Source organism: Panonychus citri, unplaced genomic scaffold (assembly GCF_014898815.1).
Source record: "Panonychus citri isolate SS breed McGregor unplaced genomic scaffold, ASM1489881v1 Contig00050, whole genome shotgun sequence".
NCBI classification, from domain to species: Eukaryota; Metazoa; Arthropoda; class Arachnida; order Trombidiformes; family Tetranychidae; genus Panonychus; species Panonychus citri.
Window position 1 is genome coordinate 661,790 of NW_026515455.1, and position 21,778 is coordinate 683,567.

The 21,778-nt window shown below is 32.2% G+C and overlaps 5 protein-coding genes across 5 annotated transcripts; 2 read left to right on the plus strand and 3 right to left on the minus strand.

Moving 5' to 3' along the window:
* Positions 1 to 792: 792 nt before the first annotated feature.
* LOC128385722 (ferric-chelate reductase 1-like) lies at positions 793 to 4,650 on the minus strand. Its single transcript, XM_053344619.1, has 3 exons — positions 4,257 to 4,650; positions 3,960 to 4,179; positions 793 to 1,403 (listed from the first exon to the last, which is right to left on the minus strand). The coding sequence occupies exons 1-3, from the start codon at positions 4,453 to 4,455 to the stop codon at positions 1,325 to 1,327; spliced, it is 498 nt and encodes a 165-aa protein (XP_053200594.1). The 5' UTR covers positions 4,456 to 4,650; the 3' UTR covers positions 793 to 1,324.
* A 460-nt stretch (positions 4,651 to 5,110) lies between these two features.
* LOC128385723 (uncharacterized) lies at positions 5,111 to 6,607 on the minus strand. The gene is made up of 3 exons (XM_053344620.1): positions 6,171 to 6,607; positions 5,829 to 6,049; positions 5,111 to 5,756 (listed from the first exon to the last, which is right to left on the minus strand). Exons 1-3 carry the CDS (start codon positions 6,180 to 6,182, stop codon positions 5,750 to 5,752), a joined length of 240 nt encoding a protein of 79 aa, XP_053200595.1. The 5' UTR covers positions 6,183 to 6,607; the 3' UTR covers positions 5,111 to 5,749.
* Positions 6,608 to 9,846: 3,239 nt separating this feature from the next.
* Positions 9,847 to 10,725, plus strand: LOC128385721 (40S ribosomal protein S12, mitochondrial-like). Its single transcript, XM_053344618.1, has 2 exons — positions 9,847 to 9,994; positions 10,083 to 10,725. Exon 2 carries the CDS (start codon positions 10,095 to 10,097, stop codon positions 10,632 to 10,634), a length of 540 nt encoding a protein of 179 aa, XP_053200593.1. The 5' UTR covers positions 9,847 to 9,994; positions 10,083 to 10,094; the 3' UTR covers positions 10,635 to 10,725.
* Positions 10,726 to 10,833: 108 nt separating this feature from the next.
* Positions 10,834 to 12,560, minus strand: LOC128385714 (chromosome partition protein Smc-like). Its single transcript, XM_053344608.1, has one exon. The coding sequence runs from the start codon at positions 12,412 to 12,414 to the stop codon at positions 11,002 to 11,004; it is 1,413 nt and encodes a 470-aa protein (XP_053200583.1). The 5' UTR covers positions 12,415 to 12,560; the 3' UTR covers positions 10,834 to 11,001.
* A 119-nt stretch (positions 12,561 to 12,679) lies between these two features.
* Positions 12,680 to 20,781, plus strand: LOC128385724 (C-myc promoter-binding protein-like). The gene is given in 8 exon segments (XM_053344621.1): positions 12,680 to 13,029; positions 14,146 to 14,915; positions 15,062 to 17,270; positions 17,273 to 19,203; positions 19,504 to 19,743; positions 19,809 to 19,926; positions 19,988 to 20,224; positions 20,290 to 20,781. Coding segments are annotated over 7 exon segments (5,505 nt in total). The 5' UTR covers positions 12,680 to 13,029; positions 14,146 to 14,357; the 3' UTR covers positions 20,502 to 20,781.
* The last annotated feature ends 997 nt before the right edge of the window (positions 20,782 to 21,778 follow it).

A 21,778-nucleotide genomic window follows, 5' to 3' on the forward strand; every position in this document is an offset into this window, starting at 1 on the left:
AAGAAGAAGGTAAGAAAGATGAACTTAAACGGTTACTAAGGAATCGATTAAGTGAGAATCAATTTGATGAAAAGGTAACCGAATTGTGTAAAAATTACATGAAAGGTAAAAACATTGAAACTTTAACGGTTGACGAAATACTGAGAAATGTAACCCCTGAAGTCCATAGACTTGTTCCTGATCAAGTGAAAAGAGAACTTTTATCAACCATCAAACGTCTTATCGCCAATGATCAACAATAACCTGAAGGAAGAATAGAAGAAATTTTCAAATTCTCCAATTCAAAGTAAACAGAAAAAGAAGATTACATGAAATCAGTTGTTGGTGGTATTCCGATGATTATCTTCTTAATTATCAAGTAAGTGTGCCTTCTTTTTAAGATGATTACTGTCATACCTCCAATTAAGACCCAAAAGAGTGAATTGTGAATGAGAGAGAGAGAGAGAGGGATTTAGATACTTTTAGAATTATCAATCTTAAATCTAAACCCACCTTTTTTTCTTCTTTTAGCTATTGTTCATTGTTCTGAGACATTGATTGTCACCATGATAGTTTGATGAATTGAAATTCACTTGATTGAACGGGCAAATAAGAAGCCACAAATTGAGGCCATCGTTTAATTGGTTTAACAAGATTATCAAGTGTTGATGCTGTGATTTCGTGTAAATCTCAACATTTGAAATCCAATGAATAACAATCTTGATTTAATCCTTTTCTTTTTGTCTCTCCTTTCACCTGTCAATTGAATTTCAATAATATCAACATTTTTCTTTGAAAGGAATCACAATGAAATTATTTTAGTTTATCAAATCTCAATAGAAAAGTGATCAATATTTTATTGGTTTTCTATTTTTATTGTTGATATTAATAATAAATGAGTGATAAATATATGAATTTATTAGTAAATGGTGACCATCAGAGAGGAACATTGAACAATCTTTTCTTTCACTTTTTCTCTTCTACCCCATACTAACCCCACCTTCACTCATTATTACTTTTGTAATGATTAGTTGAATGGTCACCGGGCTAACTGATTTGTTAGAACAATCAGTAAATAAGTAACAATTTATTATTTGTATTATTGATGAAAATAGATGAATCAGAGCAGAGAGAAAGTAGTTAAAATGATTTGTTAAAGATGATGAACCAAGAGGGTAAAGAAAAAGGATGAAGATGATGACGAAATTGATGAAAAAGATGATTGTCACAATTCATGCTTAATCGCTCACATAGTGATTATTATGACCGAAAGAAAAGGAGAGAGAGAGAAATTGAATGTGCATTTACAATTAACTTCGATGCGTTCGATGGTATAAAAGGTTCATTATGTCGAGTAGAACTGTTCGGCCTCATAGGCGAGTATGTTGGCGTAATAAAGCTTCTTGTTTTGTACGATTGTTGCTCTGGAAAAGGAAGAGAAATCAAGGAAGAGAAAGATTAACAGATCAATTAGTTGAACAATTAAAGATGATTTTCTAATCAATTCAATTGTATTGAGACACAATTGGTAGTTAATGTGTTTGTTACATTGAGAGAAAAGATTCACTTCCCTTTGATCAATCAAATCTAAACAATAATCATAATCAGATTTTGTATTAACTTTAATTTCACCTTTTTCTTTGTTAATTGTGCCACTTAAATGTTTACACTAATCACATCTTCTTTACTTACTTTTACTTTTACATTTAGATTGCAAGTTAATCAAAAAATCCAATCAACGAGTTAGCATTAAGGTAACAACATCCATCATCCGTAATCATCATCAAGCATCACAATCAAGAGAATCAAATTGGATTAATGAAACATTCGATGGCCGATATTTACTTTAATTGAAAAACCAGTGGCCTAAATTATGGAATCTAATACAACAATTAAAGATTCTTAATTCTTTCCTCTCTCTCTTGTTTTTCCTGTTTCAATCAAACATTTTCTACTTCACTAATTAACTAATCATTAGAAATACTCACAGTACAATAACAATATGTAATTTCTCATCGTTTTGTATTTGTAAAAGAAACCCAATTATCATCAATTAATTATTGGAAATCTTTTCCCAATCATATAAACAACAAATTGATAAAATTGATTGATATTTCATTTTATATTTAATATCACCAATCGAAATCTAATTTAGTTGCAATCAAAGATGATTAGTTTGTAATTAACATGTTTCAATAGAATCAACAATCAGGATTTTTCAACGAAAATGAATGTTCCTGATTAATGTGTCAATCGAAATTGTTACAATCTAATAACATCTACTCTGAATGATCAGTAAATTGCCTCGTACGTTTTACCGTTAAAAATATGAACAATTTTCGTAAAAAGTGTTTAAATATAAACACTTTGACCAGAAATACTGATGATGATTAAACTGATTGTGATCAAAGATGAATTGACGATTGTGATTATGGTAAAATGATTAATCAAGAAGCTCCAAATTGTTGTTTCCCTTTTGACCTCCCGTTTCGTTACCCGAAGCAATTAAACGCGCGCGCGTTTATCCAACGCCGTAGCTTTTGAGGTTAAATTGTAAGCCAACAATTGGAATTGATCATCATCATGATTAAGATGAACAACTCAAAGTGTTTTTAATCAGTTGATTCTTACTCGTTTTCACATTTATATAAATATAATTTGTTTTCTTATATAAAATTAGCTTCTCATTTATAATACAATATAAAGTGAACCTAAATTATGTTTAAATTGTTGTTATTTGTTTCATTAGTTTAGATCCAGTTGATTATCATTACCTTAAATTAACCAATTATCTTTCAATGAGATAAATTTAGGACTAATGATGATGATTATCATATTATGATTTAGTTAATTTCCTTTTACCCGGTAACTAAATTATGATAATGATCAATTGTACATCTACAGCTTAAGTGATTAACTATTAACTTCACTTTCTTAATTATTATTTACTATTAATTTGGATGGATTGATTTAATTTAGAATACATTAAATTGTTAACTCTAATTGTTGGTAATTTAAGTTTTCGCTTCTTTTTCTTGATTATTAACCTTTAAGGTTTATATTTTAATTGTTTCTCATCACAATTTAACACTTACTCTGTTAATCAAACGAAACAATTTTTATTGATTGACAATATTGATCAATTGAAAAAAAGGTTAATCAATTGATTGTTGTTGATTTTTTTTGTCTTAATCAATTGATGAGCCTGAGTTAATTTAGCGGTTCAGTTGTTTGGATAAACTTAATCATCCTAAACATCAAGGAAGTTGGTTAACAATCAAAGGTTGATTGTTGTTAACCTTGAGGTAAATTAAATTAAATATTAGGAATCAGGATGTTTAATTTGATTGTTATTTTTGATCGCAATTAAATTAAAGAGAAACAACTAATTTAATTATAAACCTAATTCTTAATCATTCTCATCATCTGGATTGTGATAATTGAACATTTGATTGAAAAATTAACAATCAAAGAAACTAAATCATTGAACAATTGAGATTTTAATTAGAAATTAAATTTACTTCATGAAACAATGAGTAAATTTAGTTCATTAGCTCAGCGTTGATTTGATAATAATTAAAGTGAAAAAAAAGTTAATTAACTTTTCATTTCTGACAATTTACATAAACAATTTCCCCTCATCTTGAGTTTACAATCAAATCACAATTGTGTAAATATTACAATCAATCAATAATTAGACAAAAAGCAAAGTTGCTAATCCAATAGAATCCAATCAACTGATGATGGATGAATTAACTAATCAGTTGATTGGTGATTATAATGTTGATTTCTGTTAATCAATAGGCTTGATTACTCGAGAAAAACAAACCAATGATCAGAGGGAACAATTTAAATTGTTGAAAATGAAAGAAGAGGGAAAAATTTTGATTGATTTTCTTTTCGTTCAATGTAAACACGACACATTAAAATGAATTTGAAAAGATTTTGATTGTAATTAGTCAACTTTAACTGTCACTTACCTGAAAATTACTTCACCGGGTTGAGGGACAGTCGCTTCCCAAACAAGATTAACACCCTTCTTAGGCCTTGGGTCGGTGTGGGTAATTGCTGAGCACGAGTTAATTGGTTGCATTCCCGTCGTCGACATGAATGAACCAATGGGCTGGTGGGTAACCGAATCCAGAGCTTGAACTAAAAATCCTTTGAAAGTGGCAACTTTATCCCGTTGGAAAACTTCAACTGAACAGAATAAGAATACGAAAGAAAGTTAATTGGTTAGAATCGATGATTACTTAATTGTGGTAGAATCTTCTTACCGCCAATTTTATCACCGGGAGAAAACTTTTTCCCATGAGCGACAACATAGAAAGGAGCCTGAGCCACGGGCTGCGAGGGAACACCATGGCCATGTTCGGGTGACAACGAACTACATGTTTCCTCTGGAGCACCGGAGGGATAACAAGAGACTGAAGATAAACTGATAACAATTAAACAGGTAAACACAATTGGTAACATTTTGATATAAAATTTTCGTTATTTGAACTGTTCTATTCTGATATTATCGATACTATTACAAAAGAAACCACGAGAACGGGTTAACTGTCACTGTTACTTGACGATTACAAGTACCAACTAACTCGATAAACATAAAGTGTATTTTTTGTATCAAACTTTAATCATCTCAATCCTCTTTTCCTCTCTCAATCTTCATCTTCCCTCCTCTTTTATCATCATCATCTTCTCTTACAGTCTCATCTTCCCTCTCCCCTCATCATCTTCATCTCTCTTTCTCTCTCAACCACCTACCCACTTCACTTTCTTTCATTATTATCTTCATTATCTTCATGATTACGATAACAACAGGTATCAACAATAAACAGATTTAAACTCAGGATAACGTTTATTTTTTTACTCACTGATGAAGATGAAAATGATAATGATGATGATTATTATTATTACTGAAACTGTTGGCCTGATTTAACTTAATCTTTAGATAGAATCAACTGAATCTTTAATTGAACAACTTATTTCATAATTATCATCAGCATCCTCATCCTCATTAACTTTAATTGTCATCTTTTGTGTTCTTGGACACAGAGGATCAAGTTGATTACTCATGTAAACGGGACAATTGTGGTTCAGTTAATTGTTTGAATAACTTTAAAGCAAATTTTCAATCTAAATTATTTTTTAATGACAATTAACAACAAAAAAATAGTTGTGTTGACATTTTGATGACAAAGGTAAAAAAAAGAGATGATTACAAAATTTAAAGAGTTTTGGATTGGCATAGATGTGATGGTTTAATAATTAGTTAATGATTTAATCTGGTGGTTGATTGTTGATGTAATTTGGTTGATTAGTGTGATTTTTGTCTATAAACAGCATCAGTGCAAGTGCAAATTGTGTGATTGAAGCAAAAATTAAACTCAACAATTAAAGAGATGGTGACAATGTAATTAGATGGATTCTAAGATTTTTTCGATGACCATTGAGCAAATTGGTTGACCATCAAGGTGCACAGCTAAGCAGGAAAAGCAGTGATCCTGATCCTCCATCCTGATCTAATCTTGATTATCGTAATCAAGTGATTACGATTAAAAGATTAATGATGAAATGAGTGAAAGTGTAAGAAGAAGCTCAATACATCAAACAATCACCAAACTACGAATTATTGTTTAGCTGTTGTTGATTGTGAATTGCGTGCAAATGAGTGCGTTTTATATCTTATGCAAATTAACCCAAAATCCTCTCTAAAAGTCCTTTTCCAATTGAAGGGCTTCTAAACCATGACGATAATCATCCGATTCTAGTACCTAACAAACCAAGAGAACGATAAGTATTCGAGTCACGATTGTTAATCAAAAGAGGAAGATGAATCTTCATACCCGTCATTTAATGGATACCCTCCATAGCCTCCGGCTCCACCCAAATATCCGCCTTGACCATAGCCGATGTTACGTCCAGATCGATATGGGAATGGGACCTTTTTGTAACGAATCAATTCTGGACCATAACCTGCACCACCAGCGACTGGGAAACCAGCGCCATAATAATCAGCAGAAACTAATCCAATGGTTAAAGTAACAATTAAATAGATGATTGTTGCCTATGAGATAATCAAATAGGAGAAATGGATAAATCAAAAAATGAACAAAACGAAAAACTTTTCACAAACAAATCACCAATTTAAGATTACCACTAATTAGAACTGTATTGAATATACTAACCGAGAATTTCATTGTTGTTGTTGATTGTTGTTAATTCACTAATTTACTAAAACAAAAGTTAATGTTGTTTTCGTTGTCGTTGATTGTTGACTGATGAAAATTTCTGCTGTTCGATTGCTATTTATTACAATCGCAGTTAACCAAAGATAATGACCACAGTGATTAGATGAAGGCTGGATAATTAATAAACTATTCAAGGATCAACTAGTTGACCGTCAAATTGTTTGAAAAAACCACCGGGAGAGAATCAAAATTAATCACAAACTGATTGGTGTAAATACAATTTACTAATTGCAACCAACAGAGGTAAAGGTCACTTTAATAGTTTGATATTTTCTCAGGTAATACCAGCATTTAATGTTCAAGGATTTACTCACTTTGATTATTTGTTGATTTACTGTTGTTGTTGATTGTATATATAAGATTTTATCTCTTATTACATAAGTTAATTGTTAAACTGATCAACTAACTAACCAAACTAATTTAAAAATCATTGACAATCAACGTACAAAAACATGTAGACAGTAAAGTTTACAGGAAAAGGGAAAACCCGATTATACAGAATACAAACTGTACTCACAATTTAATTGATTATCTGTTGATTGTTACCGTTATTTAGCTGATTGTTGGCATGATAGTAATTGTGATTATGCCTTTTGACCTGGAAAAATATAAAAAGGATAAAAAAGTTCAAGAAAAGTGAAAGTTAAGAAATCAATGAAATCTTATTGTAGGTAAACAAGTAAAGAAGGTCAACCATCAAGTGTTAATTTAATTTGGTCACAACAATTTAATTACAATTTATTTTCGGCCTTAAGATTAGTGAAGTTAATCTTCCTTTTAATCACAATTATCTTAATCATCCTCATCAACATGATTAGTAAATTTATTTATTTTCAAGTTCAAATATTATTTCAAATTCAATTTTCTCGTTGACATTGAATTTTGATTTCCAATCAATTGTATTGACTTTTTAATTAATTTCTTAATCAAACTAATTGTTTATTAATAGATTTTTTTTCTTATTATTAATTGTTTACTAAACTTAGTTGATTGATCTTTTAATTGTTCGTATGGTTAATTAGCCAATATGGTTACAAGTTTGGTTTTCCCTTTCGCAATTTACTTTCATCACTTTTTTTTGTATCAACTGATTTAATTTGATTCAGGTTAATTCAGATAAATTGTAGTCGGTAATTAACTTAAAAATAAATGGCTTCCGCTATTATCAGCCAGTAACAATTAACTATTGCCACTTTAATTGCTGTGTTTCCCTTTTCTAAAAAAACTCATATCAATAACTTCAAATCTATTTACTAATTGTGATCTATGAATTAACTAATAATTTAGCAGCCAATCTAAAGATTTAGCAATTAAACTGCTCATTCATTAATTGGTTAAAATTAATTCTCAACAATTTACTGATTGTGATACAAAATGATTTCCTTTCTAACCTTGTCACTAAATCCTATTGACATTTAATCAGGTTAATCAAATTTAATTGTGATACTTTTTTCATCTCGATTTCATTATTAATCTAAATCGTCTACATATTCAACTATAATTAACCAATTGTTTCCTTTGACAATTAACTTTCTAATTAAAAGAAAAGGTGATTAATATACTAGTAAGCCGAAAGGTACATGACAATTAAATTTAAATTGTTAGTGAATTTCATTGCGATAATGTAACTAAATTAACTCAAGGGTTAATTTCAAGTTTAATTGAATCGACATTGAGCTTTTGTTTTCTTCAAGTTAATTAACATTTAATCATTGGGATTATCCTCGGTAATTTTTTCCGTGATTAGTGAATTATAATGAAGGTATGATCATTGATTAACGATTGTAATTTAGTAACTGTGATCTACGAAACAATTTAACTTGAAGTTAATTCAATTTGAAATTTTACAATTTCCATTAAATTGTTTACTAATATATGAAAGTGAAAATTGGTTGATTAAATTAACTTTCGAGTTACGGTCGGAAACGATTATAAGTCCATTTCAGTTCAAGCGGACATTTCGATATCTATTCAGGCCATCGGGTAAACGGAAAGAGGCAAAGACTTGAAAGTTAGATTTAATTAGTGAATCAGGTTTGTGATAATTAAATCAGTGGCTTTTTAAGGTGAAACAAATGATTCTAATTAAGATAAATACGATCAACCAAGATTACAATTTACTAATTAATTCAGTAAATCATTAAATGAAATTCAACTTTCACATTGGATTGACTTCCTTTCTGTGTTTAATTTCAATCAATCATTTAAAGTGAACATTAATCATCGGCGATTATCTTGATTGTTTGAATATAGAAATTAAATATTATAATAAATTCAAATTATTTGCTACTTTTTGTTTCCAGAACTGATTAGAATTGGAAATAATATTTAGAAAACCGAAAAGTTTATCTTTAAATCCAATTCTCTAAACTAATTCTGTCTTGATGGAACTTAATCTGATGATGATAACACGATAACGTTGATGATGATGATGATAATTTGTCTGATGATTATCTTGATTATGTTTACACTATTTACGAACAGGATTGTTAAAGGGTTTCCATTATATTCATGAGATTTGCATCTCGGATGACAATTTGTAGATGATAATGGAAACGGAAAGATAATAATATGAGTGAATACGATTAGCATCATAATTGTTGGCCTAATTTAAGATGGTGACAGTGACCCAGAAGATGGAGAGGATGAGGATGATGAAGAAAAAGGGTCAAAATGGGGGAAGGGGTGAGAGAGAAAAAGGAAGACAAATAGTTCGAAAAAGGATGAAGACAATAACGAAACGAATTAGAAACTCGAACTGTAGAAATTAACTTTTAACGTTGACCTTCAAAAAAAGAAGACGACAATTTGTACCTGGATGATTAACTCGAGTTCTATTAATGAATTTGTGAGATGAAGATAAATGATGAAGATAATGAGAGAGGTTAAAACAATAGAATTAAATTGCGAGAAGCAAAATGTAGGTGTAAAAGTGATTTAAGTTATTCTTGATTTGGAATAATTTATTTTTCTTCTTCTTTCTCGAAATACATTCGCTGTTTCAACTTAAGGCCATTTTTATATTCGAAACACGATAAATTTTATTAACTGTTGTCATGATGATGAACATGATTAAAGATTGAGGGTAAAAATTGAGAGCGAAAGTAATAATTAAGTTTAACGATTTATCATTTGATCGTTAATTGTGATGATCGGTGAAAAATGAATTTAGGATTGGATTCTCATTACTTTTATTTCGATAATTGTTTTTATTACCATGTTTACTATACTTTAAAAAGATTTAATTATCACATTAAATTTGCCCTTCAGACAATTAACCAAAAATTGTTACAATTTATCATTTACTCAACAATCAAGTTTATCTAAAGATAAATAATCCAATAAGTTATTCATTTATTACGAAATTTTTTCCAATTGATCAGCTGTTTTTACGTAATCGATGATTTCATGTAGTTCATTCATAAGAATTAAGGTAACTAAACAAATTAAAATTACAATTAGTAAATTGTTGACACTTTATTTCAATTGATTTGGAAAAGAATCACAATTTTGGATTCGAATCCTTTATTTCTCATCTATTATCGATATACATTCGTAGGTTTTAACAATGGAAAAAATATCCGATAGTAGATAAAAAGTCCAAGACTAATACAAATTCTGAACTTTGTGATCGCAGCTCCATCTATTGTTCATTGGAAAATAATTATTGAAAACATTGAATTTGTTTTCTTTTTTTTAATTATTTTGTTTACATGTTGTTTTCCGTGATTTACTGATTGTGTTGACAATTCTTGACTTTCGTAAGTAATTATTGGTGATATTAACGCGATAGCTTATACTCTTCATGGAATCAGTGATCTCTAATTGAATGTTTTTCTTTGTTTTCAGGTTGATGTGATCATGTCTTTACTTGCCAAGCTGATCCCTAGAGCTTTTGTTAGTCCATTAAATTGTTTCGTTTCTCCTCTTGTTAATCAATTGCCCTCATTTTCATTAACATCTTTAATTAGTCGGTCGTCAATAAGAGGAATCACCATCGACGAATGTCGCGAAAAATATGGAGATCTATGGACACGGTGGGAGAATAAGAGATATTTCTTGCACTGTTTGAAGCGAACCCATGAAAGAGGACCGATTAAACCGAGAAAACGAGTTCATCCTCTGGCCTGCCATCCACAATTACGTGGAATTGTGGTCAGAACGTTGGTTAAAAAACCGAAGAAACCAAATTCGGCCAATCGAAAATGTGTCCTAGTCAAATTATCCACTGGAGTGGAAAAAATTGTTTATGTTCCCGGTGTTGGTCACAATTTACAAGAACACAGTGTTGTCTTAGTCCGTTTCGGTAAAACGAAAGACGTTCCTGGATTAAGATTAAAAGTAATCAGAGGAGTTTATGATTGCGCTCCAATAGTCAGACAATCACAGCGACCTGGTTAATGTAATCTAAATGACGATGTAAACAAAAGAAACAATTAACAAATGGTGAACATAATTTAGAAAAAAAATAAATGAAAATATTGAAATAGAATATCAAATGAGAGTAAATAATTTTTTTTCGAAAATCAGCATTAAGTTGAAAGAAATTCGAAAATAGATTTACAATTAGATTTAAAGAATTGTTTATGGTCGATTAATATTAACATCATTTGGCTGAACATTTTATTTCCATTTATAATGTTATGGAATTTGTACTCGATTCTTAATAAAAATATTTTCTTTGGTCTCTATTACAGATTTTTTGTTCATTGATACATGAGATCAGTTTTTTTGTTAATGAATTGGAAATTATGAGAATGGACAGAATTTAAACGGGACTAATTCCCAAGGACAGAGAGAGCATCGTGATTTCATTTGTGAGCTGTTCCTTGAGCTTACGCTTTTCTTTCATGTTCTTCTTTTTCATCACTTTTTGTCGTCGAGCTTCGTCTTTGGCGGTTTTGTATCGGCTCTCGATTGTTTGTAATCTAGTCTGAGTCTTCTCATATTCTTCACGTGCCCTTTCACGCTTCTTATTTGACTCTTTCAATTTAACTTGTTTATCATGAAGTTCACTTTCCATATTATTGACTTTACTTTCCAAGTTCTGAACCTTTTCAGCATTTTCTTTGTCCATGATCTCAGCTTTCTTTTTCAAAGCTTCGATATTTTCTTTCTCTGCACTTATTTTTGCTTTAGTTTCCTCATTTTTGGCTTTTAACGACGTTAGAGCTGAGTCTTTTTCAGTAATTTCTACATGAAGAGTATCCAGTTTTTGTTCGCATTCTGGTAATTCCTTTATTTTCACCCTCATGAAGTCGATTTTTTCACCAATGGCAGCATATTGTTTTTGCTTTTCTGTATTCGAGCAAATCATGACGACCAATTTCTCCCGTGCTGCCTCATAAGCTTCTATGGCTGCTTTCTTTGCTTCAGCTTCTTGTTGCTCTTGAAGTTTTTTCTTTTCAGCTCGAACCGTTAAGTCTTTGTCCAGTTTTTCAATTTCTTGTTCTTCCATTTCGTTTATCACTCTCAACTCCTCGAATTGCTCATGTAACTCTATGAGTGACATTCGTAGTGATGTAATTTCATCTTCATATGCATCATATGGACCGTTTTCTTTGAGAAAGTTGAGAACCTTCACACAATCCGTGGCGATATCGGCAGTACTTCTCTGACTATTCATATTAACTTTTTCCACCAAATTGGACTTATCAGAATATCCATAGACATCGATTCCTCTATTGGCAAACGCACCAAAGAAGTTGATACACTCGTTATAATGAGACGATTCAGTTTCGACAATGGTTGACAAATTTTCATTTATAGTCAAAGTTAAAGACGTGATATCACTACAGGAATCTATTTGAGACTTTAAACCGGCGATTATTTTATCAATTGAGTTGTAAAGTTCATTTTTCACTTCACTTTTTCTCTTCATCGCCAAGTGATGAGATTGAATTTTCTCACCAAAGTCCGACAAGTCGGTCAGGTATTTATTCTTGACTCGTTTTAAATCTTTTTCACGCTCTAGTCTCTCAAAAAAGAGTAAATCCTCTTTTTTAAGGTTTTCGTAGCTATCACCCGAACAAAAAACTCTCCGTTTAAAACTTCTACAATTGAAATCAGCATGATCGCTACTTTCCTCTTCAATAGACTCCAAATCACCAACATCAACACCAGAATCAGTCACTTCACTTTCACTCATTTTTGATCCAAAATTATTACCACTTGAATCCATTGTCACAGTGAACCTTTAACACCAATTAGAATCTGATGAAAGACACAATTAAAAAATAGAGCAAAGTTAAAGTAACAATCAAAATAATGAACGAAAACAATTGAAAGACTTTAAAGAACAATAAGATTGGAGTAAAATCGAATTTTCAAAAATTCTAAATCGAATTTGACTTTGGCTCCATCTGTTGTTCTTTTTGTCAAGTGAACATCAGGTGATCTTGGGAACAACCAAATAACCAGAAAATCTCTGGTCTCAACCATTTCAATCTAATTAACTAGAGAATAGAAAATTAATCAACTTTTTATCTTTAATCAAGTGAATTAAAGTAGATTAAACGTCAATCAAACTATTACATAGTTTCAACTGTTTTGATTGTTTCAAAAAACTGTGCAATTGTGATATATTATATTATCAGTTTCTATAGATTATGATAACAGTTCTTGGCGAGACCAGGTATTTATACCTATAAATCCAATATTTATCATATTTATCATGACTTTTTGTTATTTTGAAACAATTTCATAATCGTTTTAAAAGCTATGTTGATTAGCAATTATTTAGACATATAAAAACCTCACTTTTCTTCAACGATTGATATCTCCTTAGATCGATAAGGTAAGTGTCAATATGTGCACATGATACTCTTTGTGTGTTGTCAATGAGAAATTTATCTTTTCCTTTGGTCTTGGGTACATCATGTTAACCATATTCACCATTTTGATTGTTCTATTTCGTCTTCTAATCTTCATTTGTCTTTCTCTTCGTCCATATTTTCTTAAATCACGGTGTCGTCTTTCCGAGAATGAATCTCTTCAACTTACAGGGATGCCCTATGGGTAGTGTATGAAAGTAAATTCGCATATTTTTCTTCAAACTTAAATTGGTTATATGATTTTTGGAGATTGACTATGTAATATAATCAAGTTTTGTTTGACAAATTTTGAGAAAAAAATTTCGAATTTTTGATAGAATTTCATCGATTAGTAGAAAACTGCGTTTTTGGGAAGAAAGAACTGTAGAATTCGACCAAAAACGAAATCTTGTGCTTAAATTGAATATCGAACTAATCATTGAACTAGCATTAACCTCGAATAGCATACAAGTAAGAGAATCGAGAGAAAATTCTTTTTTATTTGATTTTTCTGCAGCTCATTTGAAACTTTTTGCTCTATTTTTCTCTATCAATTTTCTGAATGATTGCTGACCAAAAAAATCTTGAAAGAAAGAGCTCATTTTGAATATTGCTATCATAAACTTGATTATAATACGCATCTAATTGAAAAAAAATTTTCTTAAAATCTTTTTTGGTCCTCTTGTAACAAGCTTTTACTTTCATACACTACCCATAGGGCATCCCTGTATCTGTTCCAATGGTAATATTGGTGATTGGTCTCTAGTGTTTATGTTAGCCAATGAATCGATATGAGAATAGACAGAATTTTGAACGGGATAAATTCTTAAGGATAAAGAAATCATTGTGATTACAATTAAGAATTTCTTCTTGAGCTTACGTTCTTCCATGTCATTTTTCTTGATATTGTCTTTCATTTATCACTTGTAACTCTTCAAACCGCTCATTTAACTCAATCAATGATTTTCGTAGTCTTATTTCATCTTATGGTTTTATTGATCGACTCAAACAATTCACTTTCTTAGTCTTTTCCCTCATAAAAATCTGACAATTATGCTTTATAACTAACCTTTTTATTTCTCAAATCTTTCTATTTCTAGTTGCTGAGAGACAGAAAATTCAAACCAAACTGGATTAATTTCAATCATTTGCTGCAACAAACTGTCAACATGATAACCACTTTTCATCACTTCGATAGACTCTAAGTCAGCAACATCAACACCATTCACTTCATTTTCTCTCATTTCTGATCTATTATCAGGTGATTTTTTGAGCAAAACCAAGTGACCAGAAAATTTCTAAAAGAATCCGTATGGATGAAAAACGCATTTGTGATTATTTCGTGGTTGCTGGTATTCCAACTATTCAAACGGCTGCAGCACCAGTATTTTCTCAAGAAAACTCTAGCTCTTTATCAAGTCCAATCGGGTCATCTGGCACTGGCCTACCTCCCATTACTGATATAACTGTGATAATCGCAAGCCAAGGGGAAACTGTACCCGAGGGCTACACATGTATTGAAACCACACCATTAGGATTTTCAGCTGATCTCAACCATGGAAGCCTTCGTACTGAAACTATTTTTCTCTGTTATAAAAGAGGTACAGACAAATCACCTTTGGTTGACATCGGGGTTCTTTATGAGGCCAAGGAACGGGTCATGTCGGACAGTGAGGTTGTTTATTTTACGCCCTCTGGTAAAGTCGCTAATGTGAACAATGGTACTTCAAGAACATTTTTAACATATCGAAGAGCAAAGGAAAATGCTCCTTGTAATCAATTAGTTGTTATCGATATTTGTGTTGTTCTCGCCAATAAGGGTGAAACTCCACCTCACGCTTATTGTCAGATTAACAAGAACTTGAATAAGGTAAGACGATCTCATTGATCAAGTATTAGCTTTAGTTTCATGTTTGGCTCTCTGACAATCGAATGACATTTTATCATTCAATCTCTTTTCTTACATTAGTTTTAGAATATTAATTTCTAATTGAATTGAAATATTTTCCTTCACAGGGTATCATTGGAAGCGATGTATTTATATGTTATAAAAAATCTATGAATAGACCACCTCTTTTACGATATGAACCAACTATACTCGACCGATTTCCTTTGGTTGATTACGACTGTTACTCGTTACCACAATCAATACCTTTGTTTTGTATGCCAATGGGAGCAACGGTTGAATGTTGGCCGAAAAAGTGTCAACAACCTCGTCCACTTTTCTCAACTTTTGTTCTAACCTCTGATGCTGCTGTTAAAGTCTATGGAGCTGCAATAACTTTTTACGAGAAATTCAATGAGGATCTTTTGAATGAGGATGAAAAGTCTCGACTCGATTTCGTTTCCATTGAAGACAAAGCAAACAAATCACTTAATTCTGTTAAATCGATATGCATTTTATCTCGTTGGCCTTTCTTCGAACCCTTCGAAAAATTTCTCTCTTTTTTATATCACATGACATGCTCACCTAATGTTGAACATAATTTACCCATTGAAAGATATATTTCTCATTTCTTGTTGGATGTGCCATTTCCATCATTTCAAAGACCCAAGATTCAAGTTCAATTAGGAAATTCTACTGATGAAACTGCTCTACTTTCTCAACCATCGGAAGACCTTCCCTTACCTCTGAGTGGAGCTTCATTTACAATATTTCTTCGTAATCTTGGACCTGAAAATAGTATCACCGTCTTTTTGCTTGTATTAGCTGAGCAAAAAATTCTGCTTCATTCACTGAGACCCGACGTATTAACAAGCGTCTCTGAAGCATTGACATCTCTCGTCTTTCCATTCCATTGGCAATGTCCTTATATACCACTTTGCCCTCTCAATCTTTGTGATGTTCTCAATGCACCTTTGCCCTTCATTGTTGGTGTTGATTCACGTTACTTTGACATGTACGAGTTACCATTGGATGTGGCCTGTGTTGATTTAGACACCAATTCAATTTACATATCCGAGCATAAGAAGATTCTCAATATAAAACTGTTACCCAAAAGACCCACTCGAGTGCTTCGCAATACATTGGAAAAACTTTATACAAAGTTACTTAAGCCCAGCTCAAGATCTAATAGTCATACTTATAATCCTCAATCTAAATCGAGAAATTCAACTTCACCCTTTTCACATGATGTTATGGCTGCTCGAAAACGTGAAACAATGATTGATCTGGAAATACAAGAAATTTTCGTCAAATTTATGGCCTCGATTTTAAAAAGTTTTCGTGGTTATTTAAGACCAATCACAAGAGCCCCAACAATTGGAACTACAGATCCAAACTCATTGTTTGATTTTCAGGGATTCATCAAGTCTCGAGACAAGAATCATCAACAATTTTATCATATAATGATGAGAACTCAAATGTTCACTCGATTCATCGAAGAGCGTTCATTTGTTAGTGATAAAAACGCAAGTCTTGCTTTCTTCGATGAGTGTTTGGATAGAATTGAAGCTCATGGGGATCTAGAAGATGCACTTAAGATTCATCTGCTGGACATCGATGAATCTTCTCACAATGACCGAACAGTATTCATTCCCGCCCCTGAACCAGTATCAGAAAAGAGTTATTTATATTCCTGTTTTCCCACTCTCGATATTTCATTATTCCATAGACATCCAATATTGACAAAAAAGTCTTATGATCAAGATACAGTTGATGCTTCTAACCTTTCACGCACTGGATCAACAGTCGGTTTAACCAGTCCAATGTCTCGAAGAACTAAACAAGAGATTCGAAGTGCTCAAAGAATCGCTCGTCATCATTCAGAAGCTCCACTGACTTGGGCCAAATGTCTTGTTAGTTATTGTTACAGTTTATGGTTCATTCATCTCCCATCATTTGTTGAAGCAAACATTTCTGGCATGACGAAAGCAAAACAGTTGAGAATCGCATATTCTGTCCTTGAAAGGATGCAAGCTTTGAATCTTCACCCGGTTGATGAAGTTTGTTACAGAATACTCATGCTTTTATGTGGACTCTACAGTCAACCCATTCTTGCCGTGAAAGTGCTCACCGAGATGCGTCGATGTGGGGTCACTCCTAATGCAATCACCTATGGTCACTACAACAAAGCTGTACTCGAGAGTAAATGGCCTTCAGGGGATTCTAGTGCTTCTCTCATGTGGAAAAAACTTCGCAATGTCATTTTAGGAGTATCTGAATTCAGAAGATGTGGTAAATCTGCTCAATCTCGTTCAGGGGTTTACCAGACAATCAAAGAAGATGTTTTTCAAGTCCGATAGAAGAAGTCAATTCACAAAGTCAGAATCTGAACTCTCTCGAAAAAGCAGCCTCTAATCAATCAGATGCTGGTTATGGGTCATCATTCAATAATGCTGAAATAGATTTAGATGGTGCAAATAAAAAATCAACTGGAAAAAGTTCTAAAACATCAACTATGGTGGATATGAAACTCAACCAAAGTTTGAGTGAATTCCGTACTAGAACTCGTAGCATTGTTCGTAATTCATCTAGTCTTTCTTGCTTCGAGGATTACAATAGTTCTGCTGGTGTTTTGATGACAAGTTTAACTTCTAATAAGGATTCTTTCAATGGTTTAACGATGAAAGATTATCGAGTAATTAGAAAAAGACACAAAAGTGAGGATCAAAATCAGCCTTCTCCTGTTTCACCTTTATCAAATTCTAATCCGTGTACTTGTGAACCAATTAAATGCCCAACAAAACCATCTTACTTTAGATCGTTCAGTTTTGGCAATGATGCAAAAATCATTCAAAATATAAGAGAAGGGACAATTGAAGCATTAAAAGAAATGGAAAAAGGTTGTGATCCATTAAATCAGATTCTCACTAAATCATTAAATGACGATGGAACTGGAGAGAAATCATCAGGAGTCATTTCTACTAACATTGGCTCATCTCTTACTGATAAATGTCGTCTTGCAACTTGCACAGAATTGCCTGAAGAAGATGTAGTTTGTAATGGAAATCAATCAGGTAATCAAACACCAGATTCACAGGCATCTCAACAAACGTCATCTAAATCAGGTTCAAGAGATGGAACAGAGGAGGAAGAACAAGAAGAATCTGGAAGTGAAAGTGATATGGATAGTGATGAAGAAACAGAAAATCTATTTTCTTTAAGTCCAATCAAAGATCATATCATGAATATGAGCATTTTCTCCCCTGAAGGACGAGTAGCTTCAACTTTGCGTTCTAGTTTTCGCCTCGCCACTCGCCTGGCTGTTGGCCCTACATCAGCATCTAAATCTGTACCGCCCATAACTCGCAGCTCCACATTTCATGCCAATTCATCTGGTGGTTTGGTCCGCCAAAAGCTCAGCAATAAGTTCAACAGTTTGTTCAAAACAAAAAGTGAAGATACTGATCAGATTGATGCAAGTACTAAACCGTCTTTGGCTCGCTCAGCAACTCTACCATCATCATCTCTTGATGTTCTTCCTTCTATTACTCCGAACATTGAGAGTAAAGAGAAAGTTTCATCGACAAATAATTTGTCCGATGAAAATGATGACAAATCTTACTTGAACAGTCTGAGTTCGCCTTGGACAGCTAAGTTAACCTCTTCTAAGCATCTCGAACTTGTCAATTCGACAATCAAATCCGCTGCCAGTACAATGGCAAATCGTTTTACAGGAATTAAGAATACTCTCGCTTCTTCAGCAACAAATTCACCGTCCAAAGTATTTAAAGATAATTCTTATTCTTCTGGGGTCAGTGGTCCGGCCCTTTTACTTTCCCAATTCGCTAGTCTAGTTGCCGAAAAGATTCCCGCCAATTTTGGTTACGATGATGAAGACAGTCAAAGTTTGCGATCTCTCGATTTCAAACGACTCAGTATTGCCGATAGTGCTGATGATCTTAGTGAAAGATCAAGAGAAGGAAGTCTCGGAAGGAATTTGGTTGGATTCGGTTTCACTCATCAAAATACAAATGTTTGTCCTCCTCTTTTTGAGACAATCGAAAAGCATTATCATGAGAAATTGATTCCAAGTGACAATTCGCTTCCTGTTGTTGACATAGAAATTACTTCTTGTTGTCGGTGTTTAAGCTGCTCTGCTATTCTTTATGATGAAGAAATCATGGAATCATGGTCAGCTGATGATTCTAATTTGAACACCCAATGCTGCTTTTGTAACTCTCGTTTCGTCCCTCTATTAACTATAACTTTAAAAGTGAGTTCAATTAATGAATCTATTCAATATTAAATGTACTTACATATTTGAACTTTTTCCTCAGGTACTTTCTATTGTTAATAAATCTTGTGATAAACCTCAAAAAGATAATCAAGGAGGAACAATAATTGACATGTAAGTCGATTTACTATTGGTGATAATTGCAGTTTAACAATTCTACTTTTTGTCTTGTAACTTTAGATCAGCCAGTGAACCAGACATTTTACCGATCCATTGAGCAGTGCCAAGCAAACTGGGCCAATAAGCTTATCAAATCAACTTTTGCCTCATGAATCGGAGTTTACATCGAACTATGAAATGATGGAACCCTCCACTGTCCCATATCTAAGTCCAACAGTATTAAGAAAAGAGTTTGAAAATGTTCTCGAAAGTGAAGGAGATAATTGCGTTCTCAAACCTCAATTTGTTGATGATCATCCAATTATTTATTGGAATCTTCTTTGGTATTTCGAACGGATCAATTTACCATCACATATCTCGGGACTTTGTCTTCAATCGTCCTTGTTAATGAGCAAAGAGGTAATATGATATTTGTTCAATTCTTTTTCATTTTCTGAACTTGATTTTTTTCTTTCTTATAACAGCGAGACGATTATTGGAATAGTCTAGATTTTCGTAATGTCAAAGTTCATTGTATTTGGGACAATCCTAAGCTTCATAAAGAATTCGAGCATCCAATGTACGGACTTTGGCAAGATACAAGTAAATATTAGATTAAGAATAATTCATCGCAATTTTTTAACTTCATTTTATTTTTTTCAAGATGCGGACCATTCTTCATTACTTCATGCATTAGTTACTGATGAAAGGAAAATCAGGAAAAGTCTGATGAATCAAATAATCAAATCTTTACAGTGTAATGACATGATTAGTGCTATGAACGTCCTGGTCAATGAGAGACTTAAAAAAGGCTCGAATGGTAATATAAAGCACTTCAGCATGTATCGGGATCTTCTTTATTTATCTTTCGTTGCTATGGGCCGAGAGAATATCGATCAAAGTAAGAAAAGCTCAACGAAAAAAATTTTACTTTTTTATGTATTCTAATTGAACTTTTTTCTTTAGATCACTTTGACCGAGAGTATCGCCGAGCTCATGAGACATTAAACTTAAAGAGACCGAACATCTTGACAGAAGTAGACCGACCACCGTCTTTGAAAGCGATCTTTTGTCGGCGTATATACAAAGAGCTTGAGCTAAAGAAATTCGAAAATGATGGTCAGAAAGCAAATCTCTCACCGATCTCAGCTTATCCTCCAAACTTGGGCCTATCATGAAAAACAACCGTATCAATGTGGCATTGTAAAACTCATCGATTGTGACAGACAAATAGATCACCGTTCAAATGCACAATGAATTCGCAGTCAATACAAATCAAAGAAAATCAAATAACTGCATGATGGATTAATAATAAATGATTCAATTGTCTTTTGATTATCACAATCCTATCCATTCTCTCAGGAGTACTTGCAATCAAAATGATCTATTGTAAAAGTAATTTTATACATAAGTTACAAGCACTTGATTTTATCAAATGAAAATTATTTTAGTGTTTAAGAGGCTTCGATTTTGTCTTCATTTTCTATCGGTTGCTCGATTTATTAATTTAATCGTTACTTTTGAACATTTTAATTTTCTCAACCTATTCGACTTGGAAATCTCATCGATAAATCATAGTAACCACAAGATCCAATATTGTATTATAATATTTAGTCAAAGAAAGTTTTCAGTTGTTCAAATGTTTACTTATCAATGAGTTAATCTTCAGGTAAATGAGACATGAGAGAGGAAAAGAGAGAGAGTAACTAAAAGGTCAATGTAAAAATGGATAATGTAAGAATGGACTTTCTTGAATTCTTGATTATTAAGAAAAACAGTTAGAAAATTATTGTTATCCCAATATGTCTGTATTCAAACACTCGGGTCTCTCAAATAAACAAACTTACGCTTGTTTCTGATTATTAGATCAAATTCATTTCTATTTAAATATAATATTTAAACATTAGAAACTATATTAGTGCAAAAAGTTGTAATAAGGCCGAAATTTGTTAATTGTTGAAGATAACGTGAAGACATAATCTTCAAAATAACGAATTACTAATCCAAATATGAAAACTTGAATCAGAATATGATAATTCCAACCAAACAGATTGAATAGTTATCAGTTCTGGTTATGTGTTGGACTATGTTCCTCTACATAATGAACGTGACTGATTATCTATAAACTTATTCAATCATTTTTCTTGTTAAAAATTTTCCTCCCTCTATTTGATTGATTTCACTGTGATTCCTTTATTAAAGTACCATGATACTAATTAGTAAATTCAATTAACGCTCAATTTACGATCTCATTTCTTTGAACTATTTATATTATTCGGTTGTTCTGAGCCAATTTCATTTTTAAGCAAATAATTACCAATATTTAGATTTAAGTCCCTTTTATTTGAATATAATATTCAAACATAAGAAATAATATTGGTACAAAAAAGTCATTAGTTAATTAAGACACTAATTTGTTAATCATTGAAAATAATGTAAAAAAAAGTCAATTATG

Excerpts from the sequence above, each read along its gene's own strand:
- LOC128385714 (XM_053344608.1), bottom strand. The coding sequence starts at position 12,414 with ATGGATTCAAGTGGTAATAATTTTGGATCAAAAATGAGTGAAAGTGAA.
- LOC128385721 (XM_053344618.1), top strand. The coding sequence starts at position 10,095 with ATGTCTTTACTTGCCAAGCTGATCCCTAGAGCTTTTGTTAGTCCATTA.
- LOC128385722 (XM_053344619.1), bottom strand. The coding sequence starts at position 4,455 with ATGTTACCAATTGTGTTTACCTGTTTAATTGTTATCAGTTTATCTTCA. Across the intron at positions 4,180-4,256 it reads TCCCGGTGATAAAATTGGCG|TTGAAGTTTTCCAACGGGAT; the intron begins GTAAGAAGATTC and ends TATTCTGTTCAG. Across the intron at positions 1,404-3,959 it reads CCCGGTGAAGTAATTTTCAG|AGCAACAATCGTACAAAACA; the intron begins GTAAGTGACAGT and ends TTCCTTTTCCAG.